The following is a 16,299-nucleotide window of genomic DNA, read 5'->3' as shown; positions in this document are numbered from 1 at the left end:
GCGTGATGAGATCGGAGCTTTTCAGGAAAGCAAGATTGGTAGTATTCAAGAGCCCATGGATAAGAAATGGCTTTCTGACCTGGCTTTCCTGGTGGACGTCACAGAGCTGCTCAATGTTTTAAATGTTCAGCTCCAGGGAAAAGACCAGATTATCACCCAGCTTTTTTATCACATCAGAGCCTACAAACAAAAAGTACTGCTGCTCAGAAGACATCTCTCAGCAGGTAACATTCACAATTATAATATGCACCATAATTTTATGTGCAGTTATTGTTATTATTAATACTTATATTTAGTTAGCATTTATATCCAGTGGTGTCAGCTTTGGGTTTTTTTGTTAATCAAGCTGATAAATTTTGTGTCAAAGTTCTCTTAAATTATCATGGATTAATTTCCTCGTTTTGTCAGTTATTTATTCTATTTGCCTCCCTCTCTCTTCTTTCACTCCCTGTCTCACACTGTTCCTCTCTCGCTCATCTCCACATCCAGGAAATTTAGCCAATTTTCCCTGTTTTAGAGAGGCAGGCATGATGAAAGAGAAGGTACCTGAGTATGATGCTGTTCTCAGCAACCTTATCCAGGAGTTTGACAGTCGCTTTGAGGACTTCAGACACACTGCATCTGACTTTGAGTGGTTTGTTCAACCTTTCACCATCAGTGTGGACACAGTCAGTGATGATCTTCAGATGGAACCAATTGAGCTTCAGTGTGATTCAGAACTCAAACACAAGTTCAGGTCCCTTCCCTTGACAGACTTCTACAAATGTGTCCCAGCAAACAGGTTCCCAAAGATGTGCAAACAGGCACAAGTGATGCTGTCTCTGTTTGGCAGTACCTACCACTGTGAACAGACTTTCAGTCTGATGAACTTAAACAAGTGTAAACTGAGATGTAAAGTAACTGACTCTCACCTCCATAATATCTTGACTTTGACAGTAAGTCCACTGCATCCCAATTTGGAAAAACTTTTGAAAAATAAGGTCCAGCTTCATGTGTCTCATTAGAGGTCACTGATATTGCAGGCAGTAGGTATTGAACATGTATTATAAATGGGATTGGTTCTATGTTTTAATTATACTATAAGTTTCATTGAACTATAGAACTCTGAAAATAAAACTGCATTAGTGAAGCAGATACAGACTAACGTTTTCTATTAATTGATTTATTTGTAAATATTATGAAATGATAAATGAGAACCATGGCAACTTTAATTTTAATATAATACAGTTTGGTATAATGCAACTACTTTTGCCCCACAGCCCTCAATCAAGTTTGATTTTTGGCCCTTCACAAGAAAAAGTTTTGGCACCCGTGATTTAGAATGATTATGTGCTATTAGAAAACCATTTTCAACTACTTCCTGTTGCTACAATCTTAATACGAATAACTTTAGCAGCACAAAGTCCCATTTTGCATTGCTCAGATTATACAACCCCCGAAACCGTGCTATAACCGTTTAGATTTACTCATCTCTGCATTTAGCAGACTGCTGGAATTACCCAAAAGCCTGAACATCCGCGGGAGTGCAGCGCTTCAGAACTCCCCCTCCCTCTCTCTTTCACACACAGCGAGAGAGAAAGCGAAAGAGAGGAAATTACTCTTTGTATGAAAAGTGGGTGGCTCTTAAAAGAGCCGTTGGGTTGATGAAGACGGCGTTAACGCGCTTTACTTGGAGCTGGTGTACTTGGTCACGGCCTTTGTGCCTTCGGACACGGCGTGCTTGGCCAGCTCCCCGGGAAGCAACAGGCGCACGGCGGTCTGGATCTCCCTGGAGGTAATGGTGGAGCGCTTGTTATAATGAGCCAGACGAGAAGACTCACCGGCAATGCGCTCAAAAATATCATTCACGAAAGAATTCATGATGCCCATGGCCTTGGATGAGATGCCGGTGTCAGGATGCACCTGCTTCAGGACCTTGTACACGTAGATGGCGTAGCTCTCCTTCCTGGACTTTCTGCGCTTCTTGCCTCCTTTGCCGGCCGTCTTGGTCACGGCTTTCTTTGATCCCTTCTTGGGCGCGGTCTTGGCTGGATCGGGCATAATGCTGCTCCTCAAGTATACGAACAGTAAATGACTAGCGCCCGCCTCGCGCCCGCTCTATTTACAGACCCACATGCTAATGACGCCCAGACAAGACACCTTTTTTTTGATTGGACACAATTCGATACCTCCTCCTGCATGGCGCCTCCTACTGCACTCTGTTTCCTCCCTCCCTCCATGCTTCCTCCGATACGCTTTGTTTCCCTTCCCGCCCTTGTACTTTCAGGACAACGTGCACTATGAAAAAACAATTGGCTTGAGAAAAAATCGTTTTATATTATATATGCATGTATGCGCGTGTATGAGACAGAGAGAGAAATATAGAAGTAAGTTTATACTAAAATCATTTTCTAAATCGTATTAATCAAACAGTTTATAATATTGAATACTGTGCACATATATATATATATAGTTTATTACAAAAAATACAAATAGATCTACCACTTACGCTACCTCTGTACAGCGTTTGATACCTTATGTTTCATGAAAGAAAAAGCCCTTTCCCCCCCACACGGAACAGCTCTTTTTCTAGACATGTGGGTGGCTCTTAAAAGAGCCGTTGTGTTCACGTCGTTCGGTGTTAGAGCGTTTAACCGCCGAAGCCGTACAGGGTGCGTCCCTGGCGTTTCAGGGCGTACACCACATCCATGGCGGTCACGGTCTTTCTCTTGGCATGCTCGGTGTAGGTGACGGCGTCGCGGATCACGTTCTCCAGGAACACTTTCAGCACGCCGCGAGTCTCTTCATAGATCAGACCAGAAATACGCTTTACACCACCACGGCGAGCCAGACGGCGAATAGCTGGCTTGGTGATCCCCTGGATGTTATCGCGAAGCACCTTACGGTGACGCTTTGCGCCTCCTTTGCCGAGTCCTTTACCACCCTTGCTTTTTTTTTTTTTTTTTTTAATGCGTTTTATTGAAATTATACAAAATTTACAATCTTACACAAGTCATATTCAGAAAGAAAGGGAGAGAAAAAACTTACATAGTCAAAGTACAATTACACGCAAATATTGTCCCACACTGAAGAGTCTTTAAACCAAGATGTGCTGCTTTTAAGTCTTCTTAGCTCTTTTTGAATGTCCTTGAATACAACATCACTGGATATAAACGTTTGATTTATAGTCATTCTGGACCTTGTTTTCCAGAGTTTAGATTTAGTCAAACATATTATGAACCAAATGAAGTCATGCTGAGTCTTGCTACAATTTTCTTTAAAAATGCCATAGAAAATTGAGTTCATATTTATTTCTATATTGAGACCAATGATTTTTAATTTAGCCCATGTTTCTTTAGCGCGATAACACTCTAACAGGAAATGTTCGAGTGTTTCCTCTTCATTACAATTAGGCATCGGGCATTTACTGGTTTTTACAAAACAGCTCCATTTTACAACCGCTCTTACTGGGAGCCTTCTTACAGCGACTAACCAAGTTGTATCTCTCAGGTGTTCAGATAGGATTTTATTCTGTAAATTTTGGAGACATTCTTTGTTTTGGTCTTCCTCCAAATTCCTGAAAGCCACAGGGTTACTATAAACTCGATCAACAATTAAAAGATATATTTCTTTGCTCGAGTCTTTCACCCAATCGATGTTTAGATCTTTAAATTTGTTAGTGAAGTCGGAAAACATCAGTTTATAATACGGAATACCTTTCCTCGATGGACCTTTTTTAGATTTCCAGTTAGAGATGTTCCCTATCCATTCGGTTTGCCTGGCAATACCACTCGCGATGATTTTGCACACTGCTATTTTAGTTTTTAAGGATATATCGACAGCCCCAAGGCCTCCCAGTTCCCTTCTCTTAAAAAGGAGCTCACGTTTTGTAACCTCACGAGTCGTATCCCATATGAAATTACAGCATATTTTATGAAGTCTTTTTACCCAAACTTCTGTCGGAGGTAAGATGCATGATAAAAACAGTATTTTTGATAATAGAAAAGTTTTAATAATATTTATTCTAGTTTTATAACTTAGATTACATGATTTCCATTTATCAATTTCATCTTGTATTATTTCTTCTTTTTTTGACCAGTTATGGTCGACACAGCCATTATTATCTATATATATACCTAAAACCTTTAATTGCTGAACTTCTGGGACATCTATGGGAAATTTGTTTTTTTCATTTCCAATCCAGACACATTCCGTTTTAGCTTTATTTAAGGAGGCTCCAGAGACTTGCTCATACTCGCTAAAATATTCAAAGATGATGTCTAGTTCTTGTTTAGATTTCACAAATACAGTTATGTCATCAGCATAAGCAGAGATCACGACTCTGTTCTTTCCTATTTGAAGACCTTTAAGTCTATGATCATCTTGGATTTTTTGTACAAGTGCGTTTATAGATAAAATATATAGGGCTGCACTCAGAGGGCACCCTTGCTTTACACCCCGCATAACTTCAAATGGTTCAGTCAAAGAACCGTTAACATTTACTTCAACCGTCGATTTAACATAAAGGCATTTAATCATGTTTATGAAATTTTCAGGGAATTGATACAGTTTTAAAATCTCCCACAAATAGTCTCTTGAGATATAATCAAATGCTTTTCTTTGGTCCAAAGCCACAATGTAAAAACTGTCACCATTTTTATCAAAAACTAGTTCTCTTAATGTGTTCAAGTTGTCCCACATAAATCTTCCCTTTATTGCACATGTTTGTTGTTTAGCTATTATTACATCCAAATAGTCACTCATCCTGTTCATAATGGTCTTTGCAAAAATCTTATAATCGACATTCATTAGGGTGAGATGTCTCCAGTTGTTGATATCACACATTTCACCCTTTTTATACAACAAGGATAAAATGCCTTCATAGAACGAGTCATGCATGTAACCTCTAGCGATCCCATCATTAAAGGCTTGCGTTAATAATTTAGCCAAATCTATGGCGCATGCATGATAAAAATCAGACGGGAGACCATCTTTCCCTGGAGACTTTTTTAGATTTAATTGTTTAATGGCATCAACAACCTCAGCCTCTTTTATTTCCTCACCTAAGCTCTTGGAAGGCGGGTCAACACTATTTTTTACATTCAAAAAGGTTTTTAGGAGTTTATTATCTATTTCAATTGAGTTGTACATGTTTGAACAAAGGATCCGAACAGCATCTCTGACGTCTTTAGGATTTTTTACTATAGTTCCATTATCTGTTTTAATGGCTTCGATATATTGGGCTTCTTTCCTTTTATTAAATAGTGAAATTGCTTTTGTTTGATTTAGAAGTTCATCGGAAATTATTCCTGCTCGGACTTGAATGTTCAGTAAAAACTCATTATTTAAAGTTTCTATCTCTTTTTTCAAATCCTTTAAGTTGTTTTCCTCACTTTCATCTCTTGTATTTTTCAGTTTTAGGTTTATATATTGTGTCATAATTGTATTGTACTTCTCATTTTTTTCTTTATTAAAACATAGACATTTGTATTTAAGAAATTTTTTAATCTGGATCTTAAAAACTTCCCACAAATCACAATAATTGGTCGTGAGGATATCTAAAGTTTTAATCCTATTAATTTCTTCCTTTAATTCTATAATCAATAAAGGACTTTTCAAGATTTGTGTGTTTAATTTCCAATAGTTTCTTCTTTCTTCATTTTTAAGTCTCATGCCACATATAACTGTCAAGTGGTCCGACTCAACCAAGAGTTTTGTTGTATAAAATTTTGCCTCAAAATTATTATTAATATATATCCTGTCAATCCTAGTTTTACATGTTTTATCAAACCTTGTAAAGTCCACTTTCTCTGGATATAATGTCCTAAATATGTCGGTGAAATGCTGTTCATTCATTATAGATTTAAGGACACCACCTTCTCTCCTAATTTTACATATTTGGGAAGAAATTTTATCATTATCATCTGTGATTGTATTAAAATCACCGCATACAATGGTATAGAAACCGACGCACAGGAGCATTTTAAGCTTTTTAAAAAGCCGGATTTTACCAACAGTATCCTGTGCTGTGTATACATTTATTACTCTAATTTTTTTTGTGCAATAAAACATCTATAAACATTAATCGACCAGGAATTATTTCACGACTCTTAATTATTTTAAATTTATTGTTATAAAATAAGGTCGCAATACCATCAGCTTTACTTTCGCCTATTGAAAAGATTGAAGGACCTTTGATCCATAGACTTTGAGCGTCCTGTACGTCTGCAAAACTGCTTAATCTGGTCTCTTGTATACATAAAATATCAACATGTTCACCACTCAATATATTTAACTTTTTTACTTGATTAATTTTTGCCTGAATCCCTCTAACATTACATGTGGCAACAGTTAAATTTGAAAAAACCATAGAAATTAAGATAAGAATCTTCTCCAATAGATATTATTGCATGTCCATTAGTCCACATTTTCTCAACATTATCCACATCATTTAACCTTAATTCCTGCAGACATATATCACATTTCTTTTTAAATGATATAGGAATTGAAGTTAAAATCAAAGACATTGTGTCATAAAAAAGGGAAGAAAAGTAGGCGATATACATCATTCCTTAACCTTTTTTGCATTGTCAACATTTCCAGGAGAATTCCTCTTTCGCCTTTGGCGTTTATATGGATAGTCTAAAGTGTTTTTACCTTTCGCCAGCGTGGGAGTGTCCGCAGTGTCACCTGTGTTGTCGGCGATTGTCTGAGTTGTTCCACTTTCACCAGCTGGATTTGATGACTCCTCTCGGCCCTGTAGGCTTCCTGCAGGTGTAGAAATGATCTGGGTCGCTCCGGTCTCTCCCTCTGAGCACGTAGGCTCCTCTGGGGCTTGTAGACCTCCTTCCGGGGTTGAGCCGATCCGAGTCTCGCCGACTTCTACAGCTGATAGCGCAGGAAACTCCGATGCTTGCCGTCTCTCCACAGACGAAAGACTGGGCGGAGATGCTCCGCTGCTTCCAGCAGGTACTTCCGGTGTCTTCCGTCTCCCTTCCGGGGTCAGAGATTCGGCGCTGCTCTCAGAGTCCTCGCTGTCTTCGCTGTCGCTGGTATCGGTGCTGCTTGAGTCACTCCCAGATGTCGAGTCGTCCTCACTTGTGTGTAGTTTATTTTCTTCCCAGTTGTTATCCTCTTTATCGTTTGTTTTGGTTTCTGTGTTATGTGCGTTTTGTGTTGCATTCTGGTCAATGTCTTTTTGATTTTTCGGCAGTCTTAGTTTATAGCTGTAAGAATTTGGGCATTGAAAATATATATGCCCAGTTTCATTACATAAATTACATACTTGTGTATTTCTACAACTCTTTCCTTTGTGGCCAAAGCTTCCGCATTTCCAGCACTTTGTTTTCTCACAGTCCTTTGCCTGATGGTCGGAATCGTTACATATAAAACATCGCTTTGTTTGGCCGGGGTATGTAATCGTTCCATTGTATGGTCCCATGGAAATGGAATTTGGTATCTGGAATATACTTCCGTCGTGGTTTTTCTTGAGTTTTATTTTATATCTCCTGACTCCATACCATATCCCGAACTGGTCCAGCGGCTTGTCAACAGGGTTCAGTATCTCACCAAACCTTAAGAGGTATTGTTCTACATCCGAGTCAGCGATTCTCCCAGTCCAAAACTTTACTACAATGCTCTTTATGTCTTGGGGAGCTGATGTAGTCATCTCCCAGTTTTTCCAGAATTCACTTCCTGTATTATTATTAAAAATTTGAGAAAATGTTTGAAGTGCCTGTTCTTTGGTAAAACATATTTCATACTCTTTTCTGTTAGGCATTGCAATAAAAGAGTATACATCTGTAGTCGATATCCATTGACTACTTAAAAGGTTTACTCCGACTTCAGACCTGTCTGGCGCTTCTCCTTCTCCACTGTAACGTAGTCTGACCCAGTGCCTCCCCGCCGACGGCGAGGAGGCCACACGGGGTGACATACCGAACCCCGGGTGGCGATAATTATCACCTCGTTAAAGGTGTTTTTGTTGTTGATGTTGTTGTCGTTAAAGTCTTTAGTTTCAAATTACGAACGAGGGTACCACTTGCAAAAAGAGAGTATTAATTACCACCCTTGCCTCTGCCAGACATGATGCTGCTCTCGAAGTCAAGTCACTCAATAAAAGTTCTCGCGCAGCGCCCACCTATTTATCCACACTCGACAGGACCTAGTTGAGAACAGGCGAGGAGGCGGGCCTTACACCAACAGTCACACAATGGCTCTCTTTTTCGAAAACAATCACTAGGCACTGCTTTTCACCTGCTAACGTCTTCTTCTTCCCCATTCTCTCTGTCTCTCTCTCTAAATACACACACACAGATGCAAAACATTATTAGTATTATCAGTATTAATGTTTTCATTAGTAGCAGTAGTAGTAGTAGTAGTAGTACAACACAATAGTCAGGAACTTTGGGTACAACATACATAGTAAAGCATACAGCCAAAACACTCATCAGCGTAAGGAGGTTAGAAAAAGCCGTCTGTGTTTGTACAACATTGACATTACTGTTTCAAACACAAGACGTTCCTTTTGAGCACGTCCTTGGACTCGAGGCCCGTATATACTACAGTCCTACGCCCACTGCAACTACAGGTCACACATAGCAGCACAAGCCTTTATTAGTAGGCCCAGCATTCAGCGGATCAGCACCAATGTCTATGTTCACTTTGAACCCAGTCCACATTCTACCACACAAGTACTTCACTAACTTACAAGCACCACAGAAAGGAATGCAAACACAACTCTCAGGCCTTGCTTTATCAGCTCTCGCAAATGCACAATATAATAGACTCTCGAATGTTGAAATTAGCTACATTGTCTCAAACCCTTATCTCATTCTTAAAAAGTGTCACTCACAAGGAAAGCATATGCACTTCGACAGTTGTGCAAGAGAAACTAACATAACACACATCACACACAAGTAGGAATACAAAGTCAGCCTTCACACTGTCTAATCACTGGCCTTCTCTTTTCCCATACGCACTGTGTTTGAACCTAAATGTGATGCATCAACCAAAACTGCACCTCCAGAATAACAGCTGAATTTAAGATTGGCAAAATATGTCACAGCAGTTGCATTCGTCAAATAAACTATGAGCAATTAAGTAGTGCCAATGAGATAGTTACAGCAATGTGATATGTCCAATAAGCTCAAAAAGAAACGGACACTTTATTCTACTTGGCCAATCAAACACAATTATGAACTGGGATTCTGATGGTTGTGCGCCTTTTAACTCACTGTGTAGGAAAATGAGGTCAGCTATATAGACAACACCTTTCATTACGTATTTAATTACTTCGATTGAGGTCATTACTAGAATCAGTAGTAGTAGTACAATATCTACAACCTACCTTCTGTTTTAGGCGGCGTCGTGTGTTGTGCCGGATGGGACATGACTGCCCTCGTGTGGCCAAACTCGGGAACGGCAATTTCCCAAAAATTGCTGTATTCTGTTATTAAGCTTTTATTGGCGGTGTTCAGAAGTCTATATTTGTAGTAGTTAGAAAACAGTGGGGTAAGAAGTAGTAGATGCTATGAAAACTCACTCACTCACTCACTCACTCACTCACTCACTCACTCACTCACTCACTCACACACACACACACACACACACACACACACACACACACACACACACACACACACACACACACACACACACACACACACACACACACACACACACACTCTCTCTCTCTCTCTCTCTCGCTCGCTCTCTCGCTTGCGCTCTCTCTCTCATCTCTCACACTATACCCCCTCTCACTCCCACACACTGGGGCAGTGGTGGCTTAGCGGTTAATGTTCTTGCTTACTGATCAGTAGGTTGGGGGTTCAATCCTGTCAAGCTGCCCACTGAGCAAGGTCCTTAACCCTCTCTGCTCCTGGGGTGCCATATCATGACCCTGCACTCTGACCCCAGCCTCCTGACATGTTGGAGTATGTGAAGAAAACAATTTCACTGTATATGTGACCAGTAAAGACTCATTATATAGACTTATACATGACTTTTTTTATTCTAAAAAAGCTGCTAAACTAATAATTATGTGCAGATGTAAAAAAAAAAAAAAAAAATGCTAAACACATTCTCTATTTGTGTGTGTGTGTTTTTGTACTGTATGTGTATTTCATCAGTGTTGCTATGAGCTTATTTCTCGTAGTAGCAATCTTCTTATAGCCTAGGCCATCTTTATGTAGAGCAACAATTCTTTTTTTCAGATCCTCAGAGAGTTCTTTGCCATGAGGTGCCATGTTGAACTTCCAGTGACCAGTATGAGGGAGTGTGAGAGCGATGACACCAAATTTAACACACCTGCTCCCCATTCACACCTGAGACCTTGTAACACTAACAAGTCACATGATACCAGGGAGGGAAAATGGCTAATTGGGCCCAATTTGGACATTTTCACTTAGGGGTGTACTCACTTTTGTTGCCAGCGGTTTAGACATTAATGGCTGTGTGTCGAGTTATTTTGAGGGGATGGCAAATTTACACTGTTACACAAGCTGTACACTCACTACTTTACATTGTAGCACAGTGTCATTTCTTTAGTGCTGTCACATGAAAAGATATAATCAAATATTTTCAAAAATGTGAGGGGTGTACTCACTTTTGTGAGATACTGTAGAAGGGGAAAATAAGAGAAAGAAAGTGACAAAAACCTCAGTCTTCCACGCACGCTCTCACCAACACGCTTCACTTACTCCACTGTACTCACGCATGCGCGCACACACACACACACACACACACACACACACACACAGAGAGAGAGAGAGAGAGAGAGAGAAATGAGGGGAACTCTATTTAGTTTTACATATTAAGTTAAACCCAAAGTTAATAATGTTTAATAAATCTGTCACCACCCTGAAGTTGATTATTTTCATACCAGAGTGTGCAGAAGAATTTCTTATTTTATTAAAGAATGACACATCATACTTTTTCTCAGTTTATAGTCATGTCTAATGTTACAGAACACCTGTGAGACAAGTTAGTTCCTGTTATCCCTTACATTATAGCAGCTATAGACAGTCATTCATGCACCACCCTCTATTTTTTTTCTCCCCCAAAGTTAATAAGAAAAATGCAGCCCTCCATTCTAAAGAATTTCCCATGAAAGGAAAATAAAATGAAATAAAAACCTTCCTAATTAAACCCTTCTGTGCTTCATACTGTGTCACTATTCATCCATCCATCCATCTTCAACCGCTTACTCCTTTTCAGGGTCACGGGGAACCTGGAGCCTATCCCAGGGAGCATCGGGCACAAGGCGGGGTACACCCTGGACAGGGTGCCAGTCCATCGCAGGGCACTGTGTCACTATTCCTTCTAAGAAATAGATGGATTCCCCATTGACTGGAGGGAAGATGAGAAAATTTATTATGTAGTTAAGTTACTATGTAGTTACTGTATAGCACACACACACACACACACACACACACACACACACACACACACACACACACACACACACAGAGAGAGAGAGAGAGAGAAAGAGAGAGAGAGAGAGAGAGACATACTGCAGTATTCTAATATCCATCCATGTCCTTGTATAAGTTTTAATTATAGGACTAACATGTTACAGTGAGAGCATTCATTTAAACCTGCAATTTGGCATGTAGCCAGAACTACTTTCAGTAAGTAGTAATTCATTCCTTGTAAATTTACATGTCAGAATTACACAATTTATACAATTAAAAATGTCCTTGCCAATCAGATAAAGATCTGCAGTAATATATTTTACCTACATTTTCTGTAATAAGTTTGTTTAAATGTTGCTGAGTCATACTTCAGTAAAATAAAGTGTACAGTACTAAATGAGCAATACTACAGTAAACATATGAGTGACTATTTAAGCATTAATTAATTATCATTTATAATAATAATCATTGAAAATATTTCACAATATATTTATTAAGTCTTAAAGTGCTTTATAATTATGTATATTACATAAAGAACAATTTTACTGGAATGTTGTAATGCCTCATTAGAGTTGTAAATATATACAAATCTTTGTTACCAAATTGCAAAGCCTTATATTCAGCAAGCTTTTTAAAATGTTAATAAAATTCTATAAATAAACTCTTACTCATTTAGGCCGATATTTTTATATAAATAATTTTTTTTAAATATTTCACCTGGGGTTGTTGTTGACCAAGGAGTTGCTAATGTGAATCTCAGCACCATTTATCCGTTCTGAACAGCAGTCGCCTCTGTTAGTGACGATTACACTGCTAATATCATACACCGCCAACAATCCACCCTCCACCATGGGTTATACTGAAGATTTGTAGCAGTACATGAGTCGAAATTCATGTCAGATGCTTTGTTGTCATCGATAGCAAAGTAAGCAGGATAATTGTTAGTGTAAAGAAGATTGTATTGCTATTCCTCCTAAGGCCACATCGACTGGATGGGAGAAGAGAACATATTTATTCATTAATTTATCTTACACAAAATCTTATTTTCATTAATAGTTTGTTTACATACACACAGACACACACACACACATGCACACGCACACACACACACACACACACACACACACACACACACACACACACACACACACACACACACACACACACACAGTCGGGGCCAAAAGTCTGAGAGCACTAGTGGAAAATGTTTCTATTTTACATTTTTTTTCTTATTTAATTTTATAATTTTCAATCGAAATTGTATTATTGACTACAACTTCAGTAAAAAAAAAAAAAGTAGAACCTTTAAAATATTTACAAGATATTCAGAGTTTCTTAATGTTTACAGTTGCAGAATTTAAAAAATTAAATATCCAAAATATTAAACATTTACTTTCTTTCTTTTAAATATTAAAAAATTCTAAAACCTATTTATTTCAAAATGTAAAAGAGAAAAAAAATCCAGATTTTCATTGTGGTCTCAGACATTTGTGTGTGTGTGAGTGTGTGTGTGTGAGTGTGTGTGTGTGTGTGTGTGTGTGTGTGTGTGTGTGTGTGTGTGTGTGTGTGTATTTCTGTATTCTACTATACTGTATTCTTACCTTGCTGATGGGTCAGAATCGACTGCAATGAGAAAATGCATATCACTGCGTAAAAAAATATATACATTATAGGAACATTTGATAGGTTGTGTTTTTAATCTATAAAAGGTATTGTCTTTTTAAATGATGACAATTTACAAGTGACAAGTGATATTTCCAGTAGGAATATAAATAAGCTCCAATTAGTCCAGAATGCAGCTGCTAGAGTCCTAACTAGAACTAGAAGATACGACCATATCACACCGATATTATCCACACTGCATTGGCTCCCAGTAAAATCTCGCATTAATTATAAAATACTCTTATTAACCTATAAAGCACTAAACGGTCTCGCGCCACAATATCTAAGCGACCTTTTGGTTTTATATGATCCGCCACGCCTACTTAGATCAAAAGATGCAGGCTATCTGACGGTACCTCGAATAGTGAAGGCTACAGCAGGGGGAAGAGCTTTCTCTTATAGGGCCCCACAGTTATGGAACAGTCTTCCTATTAGTGTTCGGGACTCAGACACAGTCTCAGTGTTTAAGTCTAAGCTTAAAACGTATTTGTTTACTCAAGCCTACCCTGACTAGATTCTGTTCTACTTTCTCCCTCTCTCCTTTCGCCGAGCCCCACACGAATTTATGGAGATACTAGAGATCCAGATCCTTTCTGCCTCTGGATGGAGCTCAAATCTTCTTTAATTCCAGACTGCTGGGACTACGGCTGCTCTTAACACTATACAGACTTCATATAAATCCATAATGAACTTTTTCACAATATCTGTTGTTACCCAGATGAGGATGGGTTCCCTTCTGAGTCGGGTTCCTCTCAAGGTTTCTTCCTCTTAAAACATCTTAGGGAGTTTTTCCTTGCCACCGTCGCCACTCAGTGGCTTGCTCAGTTGGGATAAATTCACACCTTTAATATCTGTATACCGTGTTGATATTTCTGTAAAGCTGCTTTGAGACAATGTCTATTGTAAAAAGCGCTATACAAATAAAATTGAATTGAATTGAATTGAATATTAAATCAATCATAGTGTACTGTAAAACGAGATTTTTTAAAATACTTGAAATCAGTTTGATACTTGAAATCAGAGTTTCAAGTAAAAGAAAAGGCATGGGCCTCTGTGAATTCTCCATTTTCTGCTTAACTAGAAAGATACCAACTTTAGACAATTTACAAGAGCACTCAAGGATTAAAAAGAAAATAGCCAATTGAGGAAGCAATGTACCATTCACCACTTAATAATCAGACTTTAACTGTGCACATCAAATTATATGAAGTGCATCATATAACAAATATATCATTCATTGTGCCAAAATAAAGGCACAGTTTAGAGAGATTTCTTACCTTCTTCGACATAGATCAGAAAGTCCTCTCTTTGACCCTTTAAACTCTGAGCTGTCCACTTGGTGTATCACTAAATGGTTATTTAGTTTATTTAAAAGGCAAATGCACTTTGTGTTCTTCAAATGCAAATAAGTTTGACTCAAATGACGGTCTACAGCAAAGTTTAAAAAAACATGAAGCAAAAACCTTCCATTTACATTTTATACATACTTAAATATATACATATATAATATAGGTATAGGTTTTATCCAGCAAGATAATTGATTTATGAATCAATCAATGTCTGATTCATCAAAACTGTTGTACAAATGTGTGAAACAAAAGCAAAAATGTCAGGCTAAAACTGATGTGACGGATCATCCAGCAATTCCCTTTAGTCATCTGATGATGCATTTATTATAGATTCTCCTTCAAACATTGTTTAATTGACTTTCAGAGTTAAGAGGTTTTCATTTTTGGCAATGAGACACAGAATCATTACTGTGACAAAACATTAATAACTTCTCCATTTGAACTGTTAAAATGTGCAGATTCATTGTATTTTAATATGAAACTGTTCTCAAAAAATTAGACACCAGGATAATATTCATTAATAATAGCACATAATATTCAATAGCATTGAATTTATTAAAACACTGTGCTATTCTATCACACACCTTTGAATCATGTTAATTTAAATACTATAGTTATAGTACCTGTCAGTGCCAACATCCCCCAAGATTTCATAATGTAATGGGTTTACATTAATACTACATGAATTGATCGCACACACTTTATATAATTCAATCTTGTAATTAGAAACTTGTGTAAATTAAGCTTAGCATAAGCAGTGTAATCATGTTTTGATGAGAAATTTAATATTTCTTTGTAAACTATAAATCATATTTTTTCTCAAATCTAGTCTACCGCATGTTCCATGTTTTGTTGAAATATTGTAATTGTAAAGCGACACTGGTTATGAGTAAGGAGCTATATAAATTACACATATTATTATTATTATTATTATTATTATTATTATTAATAATAATAATAATAATAATAATAATAATAATAATAATAATAATAATAATGTATTTATTTATTTATGATATATTTTAACTGTTGAAGCATATGTAATTAAATGGTGATTTCAATGGTGGTAACACTGTATACTGTGCCTTGAATCCAGTTTCAGGTGTTTTGGAGTTCTTAAAAATAGTATTTTGAATACATTTTGCATTAGGCTACTCAAAGCAGATGGAGTGCCGATCTTATTTGCTTTTGCAGGATGTGTTTGAAAAAGAACTTAACTAATTCATGTGGCAGCTGCGCAATGCATAAAATCATGCAGATACAGGTAAGTATTTCAGTAAGCTTCAGTTAATATTCACACCAAACATCAGAATCTCAGTGATCTCAGTGATGATGGTATGAATGTTGGTGCCAGACGAGCTGGTTTGAGAATTTTAGAGGCTGATCTGGGATTTTCACAGACAGCAATCTCTTGAGTTTACACAGAATGATGGAGAAAAACAAACACCTTGTTGATGAGAGAGGACAGAGGAGAATGGACAGACTGGTTCGAGCTGACAGGAAGGCTATGGTAATGATAATTCTTTACATGTGTGGGGAGCAGAAAACCCTCTTGCAACATACAATACGTCTAACCAAATGAGGTGGATAAGCTACAACCATATTAGGTTCCACTCCTGTCTGTGAGCCAAGAACAGGAACCTGAGGCTAGAGTGGGCGTGGACTCACTGGAACTGGACAGTTGAAGCATGGAAAAACATTGCCTGATTTGATGAGTCTTGATTTCTGTTGTGACATGTAGATGATAGGGTCAGACATTGGCATCAGCAGCATGAAAATGCCTTGTGTCAACAGTCCAGACTGCTGCTGGTGGTATAACGGTGTGTAGAATGTTTTCTTTCTATTATGTGATCCTATGTGAACCTTTGCTTTCAGCATATGGTGTGAACCCCTTG

At 37.9% G+C, this 16,299-nt stretch overlaps 2 protein-coding genes across 2 annotated transcripts; one reads left to right on the top strand and one right to left on the bottom strand.

Annotated features, from left to right (window-relative positions):
• Positions 1–6: 6 nt before the first annotated feature.
• LOC128629607 (general transcription factor II-I repeat domain-containing protein 2A-like) lies at positions 7–1,004 on the top strand. The gene is made up of 2 exons (XM_053678344.1): positions 7–224; positions 490–1,004. Exons 1-2 carry the CDS (start codon positions 56–58, stop codon positions 1,002–1,004), a joined length of 684 nt encoding a protein of 227 aa, XP_053534319.1. The 5' UTR covers positions 7–55.
• On the bottom strand, positions 867–2,246 carry LOC128629664 (histone H2B-like). The gene has a single exon (XM_053678451.1). It carries the CDS (start codon positions 2,038–2,040, stop codon positions 1,666–1,668), a length of 375 nt encoding a protein of 124 aa, XP_053534426.1. The 5' UTR covers positions 2,041–2,246; the 3' UTR covers positions 867–1,665.
• Positions 2,247–16,299: the final 14,053 nt, after the last annotated feature.

This window comes from Ictalurus punctatus, unplaced genomic scaffold (genome assembly GCF_001660625.3).
Source record: "Ictalurus punctatus breed USDA103 unplaced genomic scaffold, Coco_2.0 Super-Scaffold_100, whole genome shotgun sequence".
Classification (NCBI taxonomy): Eukaryota; Metazoa; Chordata; class Actinopteri; order Siluriformes; family Ictaluridae; genus Ictalurus; species Ictalurus punctatus.
This window is presented reverse-complemented; position numbering and strand designations above follow the sequence as displayed.

Excerpts from the sequence above, each read along its gene's own strand:
- LOC128629607 (XM_053678344.1), top strand. The coding sequence starts at position 56 with ATGGATAAGAAATGGCTTTCTGACCTGGCTTTCCTGGTGGACGTCACA. Across the intron at positions 225-489 it reads CAGAAGACATCTCTCAGCAG|GAAATTTAGCCAATTTTCCC; the intron begins GTAACATTCACA and ends CTCCACATCCAG.
- LOC128629664 (XM_053678451.1), bottom strand. The coding sequence starts at position 2,040 with ATGCCCGATCCAGCCAAGACCGCGCCCAAGAAGGGATCAAAGAAAGCC.